At 41.0% G+C, this 20390-nt stretch overlaps 1 protein-coding gene across 2 annotated transcripts in view; it reads right to left on the bottom strand.

Annotated features, from left to right (window-relative positions):
- Positions 1 to 20390, bottom strand: part of CREB5 (cAMP responsive element binding protein 5) — a 404059-nt gene that overhangs the window by 135750 nt on the left and 247919 nt on the right. The window contains exon 1 of one of the 2 annotated variants that reach the window (XM_038765998.1): positions 19223 to 19277. The exons of the other annotated variant lie outside the window; for it this stretch is intronic. Within the exon in view, the coding sequence (XP_038621926.1) occupies positions 19223 to 19269 (47 nt within the window). The 5' untranslated portion in view covers positions 19270 to 19277. Of the gene's footprint in view, positions 1 to 19222; positions 19278 to 20390 lie in introns of those variants that run through there. 2 annotated transcript variants of the gene reach the window in all.

Here is a 20390-nt window from a genome sequence, read left to right as displayed (position 1 = left end):
ATTATATTATCATTATTGTGGCATTAGTTAAGTGCTTACTATGTGCCAAGCACTGTATTAAGCGCTGGGGTGGATACAAGATAATCAGATCAGACACAATTCTTGGCCTACATGGGTCTCATCATCTAAGGGGACAGGAGAACAGGTTGAAACCCCATTTTACAAATGAAGAAACTGAAGCACAGAGAAATAACTTGTCCAAGGTTACTTGGATGAAAAGTAACAGAGCTGGGCTTAGAACCTAGCCCTCTAACTCCCATGCATGTGCATTTTCCACTTGGCCTCGCTGCTTCTCTAATCACAGAATATCGCCTGTTCATAGCAATTAAGACAATAAACTGCTTGCTTTTGGAGAAAGTCTTAATAATGTTTTCAAACATCTATGAATCTTCATTTCACAGGAAGAAATAATTTGCTAAACAGACACTTGTTATTTGAAGGAGTTAAGGCAATCCCATAAAACGAACAATTTATTCCCTTCTCCTTAAAAGGATCATATCTGTTGGAACGCATTCTCTGGATAAATACCCTAAACTGCTTACCCAAGTATAAGACAATTTCTTTAGACCAATCTGTTACCATGATGTAAGTTATTGGATGAGAGGCACGACAAAACCTGAAGGAGTTAATGCCATCCCCAGACTGCTTAACTTTCTTTCAGGGACAATTCTTTCATCCATAGGGTCTGGCCCATTATGTTTCAGCCAGGGTTCTTCTGTTTCTAATCTGCTTCTTCATAATGAGGTGATGCTTTTCTTTAAAGGGATTTGCTGGGATACAGTTCCCGCTTCCTTTCCTGCCTGGATTCTACTGCAGAGAGAGAGAGCCAGAGAGGAGGAGGTGGGGGAATAAGGAAATCACACTGAGAACGGGGCTGATGAGGAGTTCAAGGTGAAGAAGAGAGTCAGCGTGGAAAGAATAGGAAAGAAATGGAAAGGGTTCCAGAAATTGAAGGGGATGGAGGTTCACAAGCATTTGAGCAGTGGGGTATTTTCTTATGGCACACGTTATTGCTAACAGGCCTTTCTAAAGCCTGGGCCTGTTTCTTCCACCAGTCACACCAGTGAGTCCACACAACTGAAATGTTCATTCCGTGGTTTACGATTTTTTTTTTGCTCTTAGATCAATTACGAAGGACTAAGCTGCTTTTACACCATATAGCAGCTTTCCATTTACCCTTGCACGCAGTCTCTATTGTCCAAGGTTTTCGAGGGCAGAGGTAGCTTGAGACATTTAGCTCAGGCCGGATGGACAACAAAGTACATCCTGTACCAAAACCTCTTTAATTAAGATTGAGCAAATAGCAAGTGGTGCTAATGATCCTGCACTGCTTTCTCTGGGGAGTCATGAAGTGAAATAAACCCTTACCCCTTATATTTTCAATTGAAAACTCAGGAAGCCAAAAATCGATGCACTGAACTCAAGGGAAGGCACTGAGATTTCACTTTATAAATTGGGGGGGGGGGGGAGGGGATGGGGGAGGCGTATTTTTCCAAGGGGGAGAGGAGGAAGGGGGATAAGAAGTGGATTTGCAAGGATGACTGTAAACTACAAACTGCTGGCAAAATATTTGACTTACTGCTGGACCATGGCCTGTGTTTTCTTTTTTAAATGAATTCCACATCTTTATTAAGTTAAGCATTTTCTTTTATTTGAAACATACTTTAAATATTTTGTTTTATGATGTCCTGGAACTTGATATGGCTCCTTCCAGGTCAAGCAAAATGCAAGAGTCAATTCAAAAAAAAAATTGACATTAAAAATGATCACATAAACACATGCTTTGGTTAATCCCACATTTTTTTTTAAAAAAAGAACATCATGTGTCAGAGACTAGGACAGACATAATAACCAAGTGGTATCTCATCATGTTTTAGATCAAGCCAAGTATTTTTGCAAGGTGCTGTAAATATTCATGAAATGCTAATACACCTGTACCCAATGTGATTTCTGAAAGACTTCCTGTTAAACACATACAGTTTTAAACACCAATCTTTTCCAAGGGAAAAAACCTGTAAAAATGATACAAAAATCTATCGAAATCCTGGAGTTAATTTTTAGTCCAGAAAACTTGCCCTTGGTAAAAAGAATTACATGAATTTCTTGGTTAACTCAGGTTTCTCCCTTAAGACAAGAGCAAAAAGGGGTGAGTCTTTGCTTTTTTGAAGTGCTTCAATGTACCCAGGAATTATTATTTCTATAATAGCCATTTCAAGGGTCAATTGATGCCTAGAAAACACTTCTACCTGCCATATTGTAAACTGTTCCACAAGACAATAAGCTCCTTGAAGGCAGGGGATTGTGACTACTAATGCTGTTGTACTCTCCCCAACCCTTAGCACAGTACTCTGAATAGAATAAGCACACAATAAATATTACTGATTGACTGAATGAATGAATTGTATCTAGTCAACCTTCCATGCACAGGTTTATTATTCTATTTATTTATTTTATTTGTACATATTTATTCTATTTATTTTATTTTGTTAATAGGTTTTGTTTTGTTCTCTGTCTCCCCCTTCTAGACTGTGAGCCCACTGTTGGGTAGGGACCGTCTCTATATGTTGCCAGCTTGTACTTCCCAAGCGCTTAGTACAGTGCTCTGCACACGGTAAGCACTCAATAAATACGACTGAATGAATGAATGAATGCGGGATGTAAAACCAGTCCTTATGTAAAAATAATATTTTTCCCAACCCACATACTTTTTACTAGAATGAACAGAATTACACTAAATCCACTGAAAGGGGACTTACAATTCTTTTGGTCCTAATTCTCTCTCTGAACCAGCAAAAAGTCACTTGAGACCAGGCAAATATGTTGTCTGGGGCTTTGTGACTTCTGATTTGCCCATGAGGCTGCTGGATCGACTGCTGCTGCCCAAAGGAACTGGGGACTGTGAACCCCAGCCCACTGGCAACCAACTTGTTGCCAACTTGTACTTGTTGCCGACTTGTACTTCCCAAGCACTTAGTACAGTGCTCTGCACACAGTAAGCGCTCAATAAATATGACTGAATGAATGAAAGAACCTGTTTGAACTCTGGGAGAGAACAGTGCTTTGCACATAGAAAATGCTTAATAAATACCATCATTATTATTATTAGGCTCATCAGGGCCACAGTAAGGTGAAAGGACCATAGGGGAGAGAAAAAGCCCAACGTGTGCTGACATAGATCTTGGGGTGTGCTCATATGATTGAATGAATGCTCTGGTAAAGGATAAATGGTTCAGTACCCCAACTACACACTTTCTTCTGTTTGGAGCTCTCTTCACAAATACTGGTCAAACAATTTTGTCCTATGATGATTTGGGTCAAACTCCTCTCTAAAAATGCTCTTTCCCTGTGCAGATTCTGCTACAGTTACGCAGATTGCTATGCACATTACCTCCGAGTTGACCCTGTAACTATGACGCAAATGTACTAAATGCCTTCTCAATACCATATTTATTTATATATAGTATAGCCCAGAATAAAGGCAAACACCAAATTCATTATTTTTTTTAAATCAGGGTTTGTTTCTCTGACCACCTGGATTGGAAAAGGAAACCGCAAGTGTGTGGTCGGAGGGGGGGGCATTCTGCAGACCCCAAACTCTGTAAACCAGATGAGCCCACCCCAAGACTGGAGGTTATTAGCCTCCAAATACTACCCATGCCCTGCCTTTTATTTAAAAGCAAATAAGAAAGTGTGAAGTATTAAAATTAATATGGTATTGTAAAAACTAGACATTTTCCCTAAGATTAAAATTCTGTCAAAGAAAACTTTCAATGTATCCACACTAATGCATATTGTGCATATTGCCGAAAAAATTTCAATTATCGGTGAGTCACACCTCTCTAAATAAAAAAGAGTGCCCTGTGTTGATTTTTATATCATTTGGACACCTGCAAAAAGCAGCATGGCTTTTCCCAAATTCCCCAGAATGGATCCAGTTTACCAGTGGGTAAATTTAGCAACCTGCTGCTTGCACGTGCCTAAGTGAGTCCAAATTCAGCTAAGGACAAACTTTGGAAGTTTTTATGCTTAGAAGTGAGTTTACCTGCTTTTTTCCTCTAAGAGAAATTAGCTTGATTATATGCATGTACAGTCTTGAGGACCGAGGTGTTTGTTTCCCCTGGGGGATGGGTGTCTTTCTATCTGGGAGGATTCGGGACAATGAGGGAGACCCAGGAAGGAGTGAAAGGGGGTAGATTTTGGGGAAGTGATGAAAATGTTGGTGCAAAAGGTTGCTTAGGTAAAATATAAGAGGCCACATTCATTAAATATAAACAAGGATTCCTAAAAATGATATCAATATCGATCATTTAATAATAATAATAATGGCATTTATTAAGTGCTTACTATGTGCCAGGCACTGTTCTAAGTAAATCAGATACAAGCAAATTGGGTTGGACACAGTCCCTGTTCTGCGTGGGGCTCACAATCTCAATCCCCATTTTGCAGATGAGGTAACAGGCACAGAGAAGTGAAGTGACTCACCAAGGTCACACAGCAGACAAGTGGCAGAGCCAGGATTAGAACTCATGACCTCCTGACTCCCAAACCCATGCTCTATCCACTATGCCATGATCATTTATGAAGTAGAGTTTATGATTTTGGGAATGTTTTGCTGGGCACACTAACTTAATGTGCCTCGCCTCACCTGCCAAGATGCCCTTGTTTACACCCTTCCCCCTGCCTGGTTATTCCTTCTCCTTCAATTGACAGACCACAAATCTCCCCACTCTCAAAGCTTCCCTGAAATCACATCTTCTCCAAGAGACCTTCATGACAAAATTTCTACTCTTGCCAGTTTACATCCCCTCAATTGCTATGTGAGCATTTGTAAGCTCAAAAACTTCCCTGGATCATTTACATTCCTATTAAGCATGAATTTACCTTCAAGACTCTAAACTTCTCCCTCTAGACTGTAAACTCGTTGTGGGCAGGGATTGTGTCATCTAACTCTATTGTACTGTACTCTCCCAAGCTGTTAAGTACAGTGTTCTGCACATAGTAAAATGCTCAATAAATACCAGTGATTGAAGGATCAACTGACTTACATATCGTCCTTTTTCTCTCTCCTTCTAGCTGTAAATGATTTCAGGGACTGTCTCCCTTTCTAGAATGTAAGCTTCTTGAGGACCTGGACTAAGTTTAGTACCTCTTTTTCATTTATTCATTCAATCATATTTATTGAATGCTTATTGTGTGCAGAGCATTGTACTAAGCGGTTGGAAAAATACAACTCAGCAATAGAGACAATCCCTGTCCACATTGGATTTACAGTCTAGAAGAGGGCGAGACAGACATCAAAACAAGTAAACAGACATCAATATAAATAAATAGAATTATAGATATATACATATATACATAAGTGCTGTGGGGCGGGGAGGCGGGGAAGAACAAAGAGGTTGACATGGAAGAGAGGGGAAGCCGAGGAAAAGGGGGACTGATCAATTAGTTAAATTGTTCTGTCCTGCTCTTAGTCTAGGGGCACAATAAATACTATACTGATTGAAGGATGGTTGTGAAACTATTTTGCCATTCTGAAATATCAGATCTTTGGAGGAGTTGATCTTAAATCCAGGGTTGTCTTAGTTTTGAAACCGTTTGCTGTTTTTCTCATAGTAAGCCCTGTTGTTCGTTCAGTGGAAAAAGCACTGCTCCAGGAATCAGGAGAAACTGACTCAAGTGGGCAAAGACCACACATGCATCTAGCAATGTTCTACATCCCTGTCTGCCTACTTGTATTTCACGCTGTGCCCCAACAGGCATGTGACTGGAAGGGCAGAATGGAGTAGGTGCTGAGTAAATCACTCTTGGCATTGTCAATTCCTCTATGAATATTCTCAGTCCTGAAGTCTCAAGTCCAAGGTTTATCTGTCATTCCTGAAGGCAGACCATCATCACCCCTCCAGTTTGGCTTGAATGGGGTTGGAATGGTGAGAAGCAGTGTGGCTTAATGGAAAGAGCATGGGCTTGGGAGTCAGAGGTTGTGGGTTCTAATCCCAGCCTCTCCACTTGTCTCCTATGTGACCTTGGGCAAACTACTTAACTTCTCTGGGTCTCATTTACCTCATCTGTAAAATAGGGATTAAGATTGTGAGCCCCACATGGGACAACCTGCTTACCTTGTATCTTGTATCCCCAGTGCTTAAAACAGTGTTTGGCACATAGTAAGCACTTTACAAATACCATTGTTATTATTATTATTATTATCATCATCATCATTATAGATGCTATCACTGTCCCATGAGCTACAAACCTCAGGAAGCGGAGACCTCCATCCCAATTTCTCCTACAGCACAGACTACCTTCTGTGAATTGCTGGTCTCTAGACAATCTACCATGGCTCCAGTCTCAATTTATAAGCAAGTGGTAACTATTAAGCACTTACTATGTGCCAACTGTGTGCTAAGAGTAGCGTATATCCAAGATCATCAAATTGGATACAGTCCCTGTCTCACATAGGTTTCACAGTCTGAGGTAAGGAGATCCCAGGTGAGAAAACTGAGGTTAAGTGGCTTGCCAAAGGTCACAGAGCCAGTCAGCTGCAACTAGAACCTGATCTTCTTACTCCCAGACCCACTATCTTTATCTACCTTACATCTTAACACAGTGCCTGGCACAAAGTAAGCACTTTGTGATGATTATCATTAATTATATTTCTCCTCTAAGTCAAGACATTGGGATAGCCATTTTCTCTCTCCAGTATTTCTATTTTCACTTGCCTCTATTGCTGCAGAATAACAGTGAGCTGGCCCAGAGTGAGAAAAGAAAGGAAAATATAAATTTTGCTGTTACAAATTGAATTTTGAGTGGAGATTCTTTTGGTACTTGTGGCTCAGCTTTCCATATTGGGCAGGGTACCAAAAAGCAGGCTTATTTGCAACAAATTGGGTTCATCTCATCAAGAAAGAGCTTTGTTAATAAATGACATTTTCTATCATTTCCAATCTAGATGGACTGCATAAAAAAGATGTCTTTTTTTGCTGACACTTTCAACCTTTTCATTTAATCCTCTGTTGTTCCTGGTTTACAAATTACTCAATACTCACTTGGTTTTCTTTTGTAACAATACAAAGACTCTGGATTTTCTAGACAGGGGTATACAAGCAGTAATACATGTACAAAATACTGGTAGTTGTCAGCTTCACTATGTTCTGTATTAGATTAGTATCTGAGATTGTGAATTCTAATCCCGCCTCTGTCACTAACTTTCTGGGTGACCTTGAACAAATCACTTCAAACTCTCTTTGCCCAAATTTTTTTTAAATGCACAAAATAGGGGGTTTTAAAAGCCTATCTTTCTCCTCAGGAGGCTTGTGAGTTAACTATTAAAAATGGGAGAGAATTTTATAGATTATGAATAATATTAATATAAGGAATTGCAACATTTCAGGGATTCTTAGTGTCACTGCTGAATCCTCTGGTATCAATATTCCCATTCAGGGGCAGAGGCCTGACATGGCTTGTTGAGTGCCTTCAATCTCCAGGAGCTTTCAGGGCAACCGAAAGCCTGGAATGGGCTGTTTTTTAAATTCTGCCATTGCCATTCTGTGGTTGTTCTAATAAGCCACTAGTTTTGCCCCTCCTTCCCCTCAATCTGTTTGCTCTTAGTGGGCTAACTGGGGATACTTTTTTTTTCTGACAAGAAGCTGGTATTATGATGACAGGCAAATGAGTGGAATAATGTCATGTGCTGCCTTAGACACCGATGGATAAAGTTTATCACATTATATATCCCCAGAGTGAATTATTCCACTTAGAAAATAGCATAATTGACTTTTGGGAGTGGAAAAAAAAAGCTAGGGCTAAGTAGTTCTGAGCGGTGCAGTTATTGCCCTGTAATTGCCTGACTTGGAACTTTAGTTTGTCAATCAGTCAGATCCCTTGTCCTGCCCATTTTGAAATGCAGTTATTTTGGAGGGGGGAAAAAAAGAAGCTCGGCCTTCTTCCTAGTCATGGAGCGGTTGTCACGGAGACTGGCTATTATGTCTGGGGATGGGCAAACACAGTGGCATTTGGGTTCAGCAAAATGTCTCAAACTATTTTTCAAACGTTCAGGGGTTTGACAAACCTCAAGTGCATTTTGCCAGGCATTTTTCCCCTTAATTCTTAAACCCCGGTATGTTTCAAGGGAAATTTAATCCGTATGTTCCTGATTCATTTACACTTAACTCATCAAAATGTTGTTTTGAAAGAACTATTTGATGTTCCAAAAGTCTTGGGAGTGTTTTTTTAATAAGTCTGTAAATCGTCCCTTTCTGAGAAACAGAAAATTGAATCTTGCCAGCTGTAACCCAAATAATTTGAGCTTCATTTAAAAACTAAGAAACCCCTGGATTTGAGTAGATTCAAACACATCCACATTAACATGAATACTTATGAACCACTCTCCATTCCCAAATCTTCATTCCCTAATTACTTTTTCCCTGCTAGGTCTATGGCACAAAGCCTTTGAACAAACCCTGAAGAAAAAAAAAATCAGCATTCTATAGTGATAAAACAATCCTACAGGAAAACCCCACAATGGATCCAACAGTTGTTTCCCATGCGGAACTCCTGGTTAAGTGCCAATGGGAGTGGGGATCAAGGAAACCTAGTCTCATGAACTCCACTGAGAATAAATAATTTAGGATCCCTATTAGCAAGGGTGAGAGTTTGGATTTTCATGCCTATCAAAGCACACCCAACTAGGTATTACCAACAGGGATTTTTTTCCAGCAAAATGTAGATTAGTGAAAAGGATGCTACAGAGTTGTATCTAATTCTTTTTATCTGGGCCCAAAAGGACTGGAGAAATAGAGAAAGATTTTTTTTTTTACAGTTTTCGTTTAGTTCTTAATATTGTGCCCGGCACTGTTCTGAGCACTGGAGTAGGTACAAGTTAATCAGTTTGGACACAGTCCATGTCCCACATGGGGTATACAGTCTTAATCCCCATTTTACAGATGAGGCAACTGAGGCACAGAGAAGTTAGCTGATTTTACAAGGACACACAGCAGTCAAGTGGTGGAGCTGGGATAAGACCCCAGGTCCTTTGACTACTAGGTCTATGCTCTATCTGTTAGGCCATGCTGCTTCTTGACTTGCCGTATGAGTAAGAGAAAAATAGAAATATTTGCCTTAATGTTCTTAATTGTGGTTTCCAAACTGCGAGAATGATTTCCTATGTATGCTTATGATGTAATAACAGTTTCAGTACTCTTGGATCTAGGCCTATTAGTGCTGGTATAACTTCAGAGTTCATTTTCAAAGCCCTTAATCATCAATTAGTTAGTGACATCCTCCTGAGGTGAGTGGGAACAATACTTAATCTCAATTTAATAGAGTTTAGGCAGTGTAGTGCTCCTGTAATCTCTGCTGTATGATTAATTATCCCCAACTCAGGAAAACAAAGGGTGAGCAGATGGCTGGAGGACATCAGTATTTTGCCTCTGTGCTAATCTCCTACCCTTCTATCTACACTAGACTGTAAGCTTTTTTTTTCCTATGGTATTTGTTAAGTACTTAATATGTGCCAGTCGTACTAAGCTCTGGGACAGATCCAAAGTAATCAGATCAGACAAAGTCCATGTGTCTCACAGTCTTAATTCCCCATTTTACAGATGAGGTAACTGAGACACAGAGAAAGGAAGTGACTTGCCCAAGGTCACACAGTAGACAAGTGGCAGAGTAAGGATTAGAACCCAGGTCCTGACTCCCAGGCCATGCTCCTTGAGGATGGGGATCATACCAACTCTACTGTATTGTGCACTCCCAAGCACTTGCTCTGCAACATAGTCAGCATTGTTTGACAGATGCTAACTTTCCATTTTGACCACAGGAGCAAAACAGGGGCAGGGATTCTAAGAGCAGCTATGAAGTGAGAGGGGACATGTTTATAGGAGCTAACAGACCAGACAACCACAATTTGGGGTCTTTTCAGCCTTGACTGGAAACTCGCAGGCTTTATCGGATAGCTAGGATGAGAAAATTGGGCCCGCTGTTGGGTAGGGACCGTTTCTATATGTTGCAAACTTGTACTTCCCAAGAGCTTAGTACAGTGCTCTGCACACAGTAAGCACTCAATAAATACGATTGAATGAATGAATGAATGTGGATTCCAGCTCAAAAAGCCGTAGGGGCTTAGCTTTCTGTGTCCCCTTGGAGTGGGCACTCAGGCATTCCACCCTGTTTTCTCAGAAAATGTGAAAAGCAGTTAAATGGTTATTTACAGGGGCATTTTAAAGACATGTCACAAGCTTCAAAGATGCTCACACTAGGGTGTGTTTTGGGGGCAACTTTATTTACTTTTGAAGTCCTATGGTCTTGATGCCACTTTCCTCTCTTCCTTCCAGCCTCTGAAGTTTCAGCCAACTTTTGTTGTTCAAAAGACCCCTGGGTAGGTCCTGGGAGGCAAAAGGATTTGGTGTCCCTTTGGTTTAATCTTCTAAGGGAGTAGCAATCAATCAATGAGTAATATTTATTGAGCACTTACCGTGTGCAGAGCACTGTACTAAGTGCTTGGGAAAGTACAATACAGTTGGTACACATTATCCCTGGTCTCAAGGAGTTCACAGAAAGGCAGCAAAGAGCCCAAAAATCGGTAAGAAAAGCCATCAGCAGATCGAGCAAGGCAGCAAAAAACCCAGAAATCAGTAAGAAAAGTAATTACCAGATCGAGCATTTTTCTGAAGCTTTTTCAAAACCAAAAATCAATGCTGAGATATTCACACCAAGAACAGAAAGACTCCAGAGCAAAGGGAGACACCCACAGCAAGAAAGGAACAGTTGAGAGAAATTAAAGGCAAGGATGCAATGAAGTTGCAAATTACACCTACATTTATTCTAAATGGACTCATTATAATTAACGTTGTCATGATTAATACCAGTGGAATGAAAAGTGATTAGCACTTATTGTAAATCATTGCTGAGATTACTCAAGTATTATGGTAAATAAGAAGGTCAGGCAAGAGCAGATGCAAAAGGACAATTAACTTATCTCTGGTCCATCTGATACTTACCTAAATAAGAGAAAAGGTCCTAGCACTCTCTTTTCTACAGGTGCTTATAAAGACTAAACCTCAAACACATATTTTAAGCAAAACAGAGGGAATCCTATCCATGGATTAAGAGAGGACAAGTGGATAAGTTTTCCAACCCTTGTATTACCTGGGGTCCTTCAGTAGTTCCTCTAAATCATCCCTCCTCACCCATCCCCCGCGGTATTGTTACTGCCAAGAAGCAGAGTGGTTCAGTGGAATGGTTCAGTGGAAAAGAGCCCGGGCTTTGGAGTCAGAGGTCATGGGTTCAAATCCCAGCTCCTCCAGTTGTTAGCTGTGTGACTTTGGGCAAGTCACTTAACTTCTCTGTGCCTCAGTTCCCCCATCTGTAAAATGGGGATGAAGACTGTGAGCCCCCAGTGGGACAACCTGATCACCTTGTAACCTCCCCAGTGCTTAGAACAGTGCTTTGCACATTGTAAGCACTTAATAAATGCCATCATTAAAAAGGGCAACGACCGTATGGCTGCATCACCGATGTGTCATCACAGTTAAGAGATGCTTTGCTGTTTGGAGAAGCAGCATGGCCTAGTGGCTAGAGCACAGGCCTGGAAGTCAGAGGATGGTGTTCTAATCCCAGCTCCATCACTTGTCTGCTATGTGACCTTGGGCAAGTCATTTAACTTCTCTGTGTCTCAGTTACCTCATCTGTAAAATGAGGATTAAGACTGTGGGCCCTATGTGGGACAGGGACTATGTCCAACCTGATTAACTTGTATCTACTCCAACACTTAGTACAATGCCTGGCACATGGTAAATGCTAACAAATACCAAAAAAAAAAAAAGGTCGGGGTAGGGGGGGTGCTGTTATCAGGACCCAGGAAGAAGGACAGTTCACTCCCACAAGAATAAATTTTTCACTGGACTGGTTCTAGTATTGGGGCCCTGGTCAAGAGGTGTCCTCAATCATCAATCAATCAATCACTGCTGTGTGCAGAATACTGTACTAAACACTTTAGAGAGAATAATATAACAGGGTCATGGTCTAGTGGGTAGAACCCGGGCCTGGGGGAAAGAACGACCTGGATTTTAATCCTGCCTCCACCCCAATCTTCTCTGTGATCTTGGGCAAGTCATTTAACTTCTCTGTGCCTCAGTTACCTCATCTGTAAAATGCGGGTTAAGATTGAGACTGTGAGCCCTAAGTGGGATGGGGACTGTGTCAGATCCAGTTTGCTTGTATTCACCCCAGTGCTTTTACAGTGCCTGACACATAGTAAGCACTTAACAAATACTACATTAATCATTATTATCATTACAGTCTGGCTGACTAATTTGCAAGTGTTACCTTCCCAGGCATTGTCTGGGAGGCAGATGAGCTTCTTGAAGCAGGGAGGGGAAGGTTACAGTCAAACCTGTGGGGCTCCCTGCCCCTAGCAGGCCAATGCTACTGCCACATTGGCACACTCCAGCCTGAAGACACAACTTTATCTTTCTTAGGTCTTCCTTGCAAAAACTTCATGGGTTAATGCAAAAACCACTGGACTGGCCAACCCAGCCTTTGCTTGCAAAAGCCAGGCTTTGGCCCTCTGTCTCAGACTAGTTAAAATGATTCCATGCATAGTAATGTATTTTGTCATTCAGTAGGGACACATTTTCATGTTTTCTAAGCTTCACTTTTTTCGATACATCCAATTCTAGGGCACATGTGATGGAAAAGGAAAGTACCATGTATAAGGTGGCATTCAGTCTTGGGCATAAGCCTGAGAAGAAAAAACACAATGTGACTGTGCTGATAGCTCGAAGTATCTTGGCTCCTTATAACCACCAAGGCATATTCCATCATGACAGCAGAGCTATTGATCAATTCTTCATGGGTACATTTATGCTTCATCAGTCATTTAGTATGTTTTACTGCCAGGTTAAATGTATGGAGTTATTGTGCAAGATATGTGAAGCAGGCTTTTGCAGTGCTGATTTAAGTTTTCAAGGGAACTGTGAGCAAAGTAGTGTCCCTACCAGCCAAAAAAAAAAAATAGCAGAAAATGAATATTCTTAAAAGATCCAAGTTTTCTAAAGTGCCTTTAAACAGCATCACAAACAGTTTTTAAAAGCCAGGAAGTCCATTTTAAGCTTGCAATATCTGCTTCAGTCTCGCCCACTTTTTCCAGTGGTAATCTCTTCTCCTCCCACCTATCCTTACTTCTTTTGGCTTCTCCCTAGTCGCTAACTTAACTTTAAGAATACAAGCATCTGGGGTCAGAAAATCCTCTCAGAGTGATCTTCCTGATAAAACTCCCCTCAAAGACTTAGCTGAAAGAGAACAGAAAGGAGAGGCAGTTGTTTATAAAGTTCACTGTCCACCTTCATCCCCACCATGTTCTAAGATGCTCCTACTCATTCTGGAATGGGTCACCACTGCTCTGGGAGTCAGCAATGAAGAGTTAATCCTAGAAGGAAACTAGCTAGACTGTAAACTAGTTGTGAGCTGGAAATGTGTCTGTTCACTGTTCCAGTGTACTCTATCAAGTGTTTAGTACAGTGCTCTGCACACAGTAAGTGCTCAATAAATATAATGGACTGACTGAAGGGGAGCTTTGGGAGCATTCTCAGCTACAAGCTGAATAATAATAATAATAGCATTTATTAAGCACTTACTATGTGCAAAGCACTGTTCTAAGCGCTTGGGAGGTTACAAAGTGATCATGTTGTCCCACGGGGGGCTCACAGTCTTAATCCCCATTTTACAGATGAGGTAACTGAGGCCCGGAGAAGTTAAGTGACTTGCTCAAAGTCACACAGCTGACAATTGGCAAAGCCGGGATTTGAACCTGTGACCTCTGATTCCAAAGGCCGCGCTCTTTCCATTGAGTCACGCTGAATGCAGGCCTGTGGCCATTGGTCCTGCTCAGGCTGGGGGGGGGGGGGGGGGGGGGGTTGACTAGATAACTAGGCCTACACCTCTCTAGTCTGCAAGCCTCCTCTGTGCATTGAGCTTCTTGAAAAGCCAAAAGGAAGTTCCTGACCAGACTCAGAAGTGATGTGTGGGACAAAAGGGCAGCAAGAGCCTAGTCCAAAATCTGCAGAGCAAATTATCTGTAGAAGTAAGGGTACTATTTTTTAATGGTATGTATTTGTTAAGTGCTTATTATGTGCCAGGAGTATACTGAGCACTGGAGTATATAAAAGTTAATCAGGTTGGACACAGTCCATGTCCTACATGGGGCTCACATTCTTAATCCCCATTTTACAGATGAGGTAACTGAGGAACAGAGAAGTTAAGTGACTTGAACAAGGTCACATGGCAGATGTGGCAGAGCTGGAATTAGAACCCAGGTCCTTCTGACTTTCAGGTTAGTGTTAGCACTAGGGAACACTGCTTCTTTGCTACTTCTTAAAAACATTATGCTTTTGCCAATTGAAACTCCCCATAAATCAGAATAAATAAAATGTAGGCATACCCTGGGGGGCCCTGCAAATACCCAACCAGCCCCAACTTCCAACCTGGTGTCCTCTCTCCACCTGGCTGAGATTCATAAATCACCAATGAATAAATTTTAGAGAAAGTTTGGGTCAGATGTTCAAGGTGCTGAAGATTTTCAAGGTTACCTGAGCAGGTAGCCAAAGAAGTTGTTAAACTGGGGAGGCAATTTAATTTAGGAATGGATGATTCAGATCCCAACAAGTTAACTGTATTGCAGTCAGGAGAATCATTGTCCAATGAAGATCTCATCAATCTAGTACATCACTGCGAGATGCCTAAACAGATAAAGTAGTTATGGCTTCCCATCTCCATCTAAACTTTTGAGCCTAAAAAGGATAGCATCACTTTCCAAAAAGCTGATACATGTATAAATACGATTGAAGAAAGCAATCCTAATGTGGTGAGGAGTTGAAAGGTGTGTAGATGAATTCAGGAGTTAGCTTGCTACAAGGTGCTGAGAGAGGAAAAAAGGCTATTGTTAAACCCAAATTGGATAAATTCTTTGCTCAAGTTGAAAAATCACTTCTTCTGAGGGGAAGATAGTGCGATTGATCCATTTAGTAAACCACTAAAATGTGAAAAACAGTGTGGCCTGTAGTAGATAGAGCACAGGCCTGCGAGTCAGAAGTAACTAGTTCTAATCCTGGCTCTGACACTTTTCTGCTATCTGATCTTGGGCAAATCACTTAACTTATCTTTGCTTCAATTATTTCATCTGTAAAATAGGGATTAAAGGCTGTGAGCCCCATGTGGGACATGGACCGTGTCCAACCTGATTAGCTCGTATTTACTCCAGGGTTTAGTATAGTGCCTGGCACATAGTAAGAACTTGATACCATTACAAAATAGCATTAGAGAAACAGTGTGACCTAGTGGATAGAGGATGGGCCTGGGAGTCAGAAGGAGCTGGTTCTAATCCCAGCTCTACCACTTGTCTCTGCTGTATGATCTTGGGCAAATCACTTAACTTCTCTGTGCCTCAGTTATCTCATCTGTAAAATAGGGATTGTGACTCTGAGCCCCATTTGAGACAGGGACTGCATCCAACCTGATTAGCTTCCATCTATCCCCCACGTAGTACAGTGCCTGGCATGTACTAAGTGCTTAACAAATACCATAAAAAATCCCTACTAAAGACTTTGTATCACTACTTTCACTGCGCTATTGCTTACTGCAACTAGAGCCAAGCTATATAACACCAAAGTGCTTAATAGATCCACCGGTGGGATGAATGCGGTTACAGTTAGAAATAAAAAGGATACAACCATCCTGGCTGTCTCTGGAATTCAGGACTCCCATAATCACTTGCAAGGAGTCAACCTAGAGGGTATGGGGCTCTCAGCCAGCAGGCATGGAGTGCATGGGGGCTTGCATCCAGGAGACATATCCCTTCTTGATGACTCGTTGGAAATGGGTCACTGATTAACATGAACCTAACCCTGGGCAAGTATGGGAAGAGGCTGTTTGTCCAGTTCATTCATATTGAATATTTGCCTAGTGCATATTGGCCAGGCCAGATTCCTCCATACACTGAAGGATGAGTACAGTCAATTCTCCTATAATGTGGACCACATTCTTGACAAATCTCACGATAAGGAAAATTTATGTTAAGATATTCAAAATCACCACACCATACACAACTGTTTCTTTTGACACTGAATTATGTTCTAGCCACAGAGATGTACATTGCTGGAATAATTTTTAAAAATAATAATAGTAATAATAATAATGGAATTTGTTGAGTGATTAATATATGCCAAGCCCTGTCCTGAGTGCTGGGGTAGATATAAAATTATCAGTTCGGACACAGTCACTGTCCCACATGGGGCTCATAGTCTAATGGGAAGGGAGAACAGATACTGAATCCCCACTTAATAGACTTCTAGATTGTGAGCCTGCTGTTAGGTAGGGGCCGTCTCTATATGTTGCCAACTTGTACTTCCCAAGCGCTAGGTACAGTACTCTGCACACAGTAAGCACTCAATAAATACGATTGAATGAATGAATAGATGAGGAAACAGGCCCAGAGAAGTTGATTTATTCAGGGTCATCCAAGCAGGCAAGTGGCAGAGCTGGGATTAGAATCCAGGTCCTCTGACACTCACGCCCATGCTCTTTCCACTAGGCCAGGTTGCTTCTCTATTTCCCTATTTCTCTATTTTAGACTGTGAGCCCACTGTTGGGTAGGGACTGTCTCTATGTGTTGCCAATTTGTACTTCCCAAGCGCTTAGTACAGTGCTCTGCACATAGTAAGTGCTCAATAAATACGATTGATTGATTGATTTCCCCAATAGTGTTCTATCCAAAATGTACAGTGAACATAGTTATGGGAGAACTCTCTATATATGGGGAAGTGCGGCACTGAAGTACGGAATCGAGCTAGAACACACAAGTCATCTGAATAAATTTGCAACACTTTTACTCAGTCCAAATCTGTGGACCTGAACTTAGACACTCTTCAAAATGTTAGTGATTCAGAGCACTTCTGATCATGAGCCTAATTTACTTTGTATTTCTCTAAATAAGGAATGTCTTCCATAATTCTTGTACCATCCCTGCCATACCATTGGCACTCAGCAAATAACACATAATAACAACAATAGCTACTGACCTCCTTCTGTATCAGTGTAATTATGCACCTGCATGTAGGAGTGTGTGCAATTTTAGCGTATGCATGATAGACTTCTTATGGGTACAATTAGCTGGGCCTTAAAACACAGTTTCTTCAAAAATGGAATGCAGGTGAAATTTGGCCATTCAATTGATTTTATATAAAAAAGTTTAAAATGAAAAACCTTAAATTTGGGAATTCCTAATCTTTATCTCTTTAAATTTCTACACAAAAATCTATTTTATAACTTTAGTTCTTATAAACAGCAATACCCAGGCAAATACACCAACTGCACTGCAAAGTTCTGAAAACTTTAAACCATTCCATGTTATTCTAAAATGGAATTTTGATAATTTTTAATTTTGAGATAGTGTTTTCTCAATTCTCTACTTTTTTTCCCAATAACTTAACAATCATTTCTCATTGAGGAATACTCACATATCGTGTTTAAAATTGGGAATTTTTTTGCTGATTTCAAGAGCAGATGAAAAAATAAATCCAGTGAGAAAAGGATGTCTCTCTACCTCATTCAGTACTGATAGGGGGGTCTTTCTTAGGACATCTCATATAAGTCAACCAAATATATCTGAGTAGACTATTTCCCTTTGTATAGGAATTTCAAGTAGAATATCATTTCCAAGCAGAATACATGCATGAGTTCACTGATATGAAGTTCAAAAGCCTAGAACATACACACTGCACAATTCAATCTAAATATAGAGATCATATGGGTCTTCCATCACAACTAGACATAGAACACAACAATAACAGCTAGTTAGGGGAGAGAGGAGGTGAACTATCTATAGGAAGATAAGCAGTGGCTTTTCTGTTTCGATCTGGAGTCAAGTGACTGCCACAGTCTTTACTATCATAATCACAGCTATACTACTTCCTTAAGCATTCGTTCTGTGCAAGACATCACTATACTGGGCAACTCTGATGATGGACACAGAAACAAGGTAACAACTCTCTGTGCCCAAGAGGCCCTTTTAAGTAGACTAGACCTTCAGAGGCTACTCAGATACACCTGGTATCCTGTTTAACATTTGCATGACAGTCACAACCATACCCATATTTCCACAGTTTGTGCTATTTTTACTTCTCTCACCCAACTCTTTGTAACCTCCCTCCACGACGATCATTTTTTTTTCTACATTTATCAATGGAAAATTATTTCAAGTCTACAGAGGGGAAGACTTGAAAGGGAGCCCTGCAGCACTGAAAAGTTAACCTCTTGCCCTCTACCCCACCAGGCGAGGGCACTGTCTAAATGAATATTCATAGAAATTAATAGTGAAAGACTGTGGTTACTTTACATGAGCTTCACATATTACTACTTTGGCCATTTATTTTCTGAAAAGTATGAATAACACCACCACCTTTAAAACTCTGTGGGCTCGTCCAAGACGAAGCCTTTTTCCAATCATTCCAAATCTTCCAGCTGTCCTCAGAAGGACTACCTGCCTCCCACCTTCCATGAAAGACACCCCGCTTTGAATCATTACCAAAAAATTAAGATCCTGAAACAAAATAATAGGCAGCTGTGATATCACATTTTAAAAAGACCATAATCTAGTTTTACTTTTAATAATAAAAGATAAAAAGGGGGTGTCTGTGAATAATTAGAGATTTCAGTCTGAAGCCAGTTACAGTCACTGCAATTGATAATAAACTTAAACCCCCTTGAGAGCAAGTAAATGCTTTGCAACCCTGACCCTATTGCTCTCACATTACTTAACTACCCTGCAGCTCTAGCATTACATCACCATTCAAGCGATTGGTTCCTGCTTTTTAACTCTCTCCCTGTCTCCTCCGATTAGGAGCGACAGAGCAACGGAGAAACTTCGCTACAGTTTGCTGTATCTTGTTTGGTTTTTGTTTGTTTGGGGGGATTTTTGTTTTTGGTCTGCCCTGCCCAACTTCTGCTCCGAAAGTCCAGGTTACTGTACCAGAACAAAAAACTCTTATCGAAGTGAAAAGGAATTCCACTTAAGGCAAGAGGGAGAGAAAGAGAGAGAGAAAGGCGGGGAAAGGGGAGGAACAAGAGAAACGAAGACCAAAAGGAAAAAGAAGAGGGGGAAGAAGGAAAGGAAGAAAGTGGAGAGGAAAAACTATTGAAAAATCAGAAAAGGAAAAGAAAATTAAAAACAAACCTCATGGACATCCCTGAGCCTGAATTCCCTGCTGAGGTGCAGAACATGAGAGCCCTGGAATGAGTGTATGTAGAACTTGAGCCAAAGCTTAACTAGCCTGAGTGAGTCATATCCTTCCCATCTGATTCCAGTCCAAATAGTGATGTAATGCTCTCGCTCTTCTCTCTCCTCTCTCCTCTCTTTCGCTCTTGCTCTCGCCTTTCTCTCTCTCTCTCTCTCTCTCTCTCTCTCTCTCTCTCTCTCTCTCTCTCTCTCTCTCTCGCACTCTCCCTCCTCCTTTTTAGCTCAGTGCTAGTGAAGTCACCATTTCAACCTGGCAGAGCTGAAGCGAAAACTTCAGTGTAACCAAAACAGCCCCAGGCCAAGTTCCAGCCTTAGGGAGACTTGGTGGTGCAATCGCCATTGGAAACGGGTAAACACAGAAAGAAACAGTGCCGCCTCAAAACGGCCCAAACAGCTGCCTGGGAGATCAGAATAAGACCCGGGGAACACTGCTGTCCGTGATTTACTCAATTTGATCAGAAAATGTTGCAAAAAATAGTACGCCCATGTGTTTCATTAAAGAGTAACTCCAATTGAGACAGCAGGAGGAAAGAACTGAGGAACAGAAAGAAGAAAGGGTATTTTTTTTGGGGGGGGGAGGGGACAAAAGGGGTTCAACAAGGAACGAATGATCCACGAAAATTTATAACTCAAATTTTAGCACATTTTCCGGGATTAAATTTCTTGGGGTCCCATTACGTTGAACTGAGTGATGTCTCTCACTGCTCAATAGGAAACCAACATATTTCTAGAGCATCTTTCACCATCTATGGACCAAATGTGTCTCTTTGCCTGGACCCAGCTGAGTGCTAGAAGTCACAGAGTAGTAAACCAATAATCCAAACATCTATAATCCGAACCAATGAGTTATCTCTCCCCACCTCCCCCACCAAAAAGTCAAAGAAAAAATTCTTGTATAAATGAAAAAAATAGGGCCACTGCCAATTCAAGATAATGGCTTCCATTGGTTCAGATAACTGACTTTCTAGTCTACTATACTTCTTTTAATAGTCAACATTTGTCACTCCAGTGGAAGAGAAAGAAACCCTAATCTCAGTTACAGAACCCCTTCTTAGCTTTATAAAAGCCTCATTTGAGTTCTAAGGGGTTATAAACTGACCCTATA

This window comes from Tachyglossus aculeatus, chromosome 2 (genome assembly GCF_015852505.1).
Source record: "Tachyglossus aculeatus isolate mTacAcu1 chromosome 2, mTacAcu1.pri, whole genome shotgun sequence".
Lineage (NCBI taxonomy): Eukaryota > Metazoa > Chordata > Mammalia > Monotremata > Tachyglossidae > Tachyglossus > Tachyglossus aculeatus.
The sequence above is the reverse complement of the archived record's forward strand: the minus strand, read 5'-3'. Positions and strand labels throughout refer to the sequence as shown.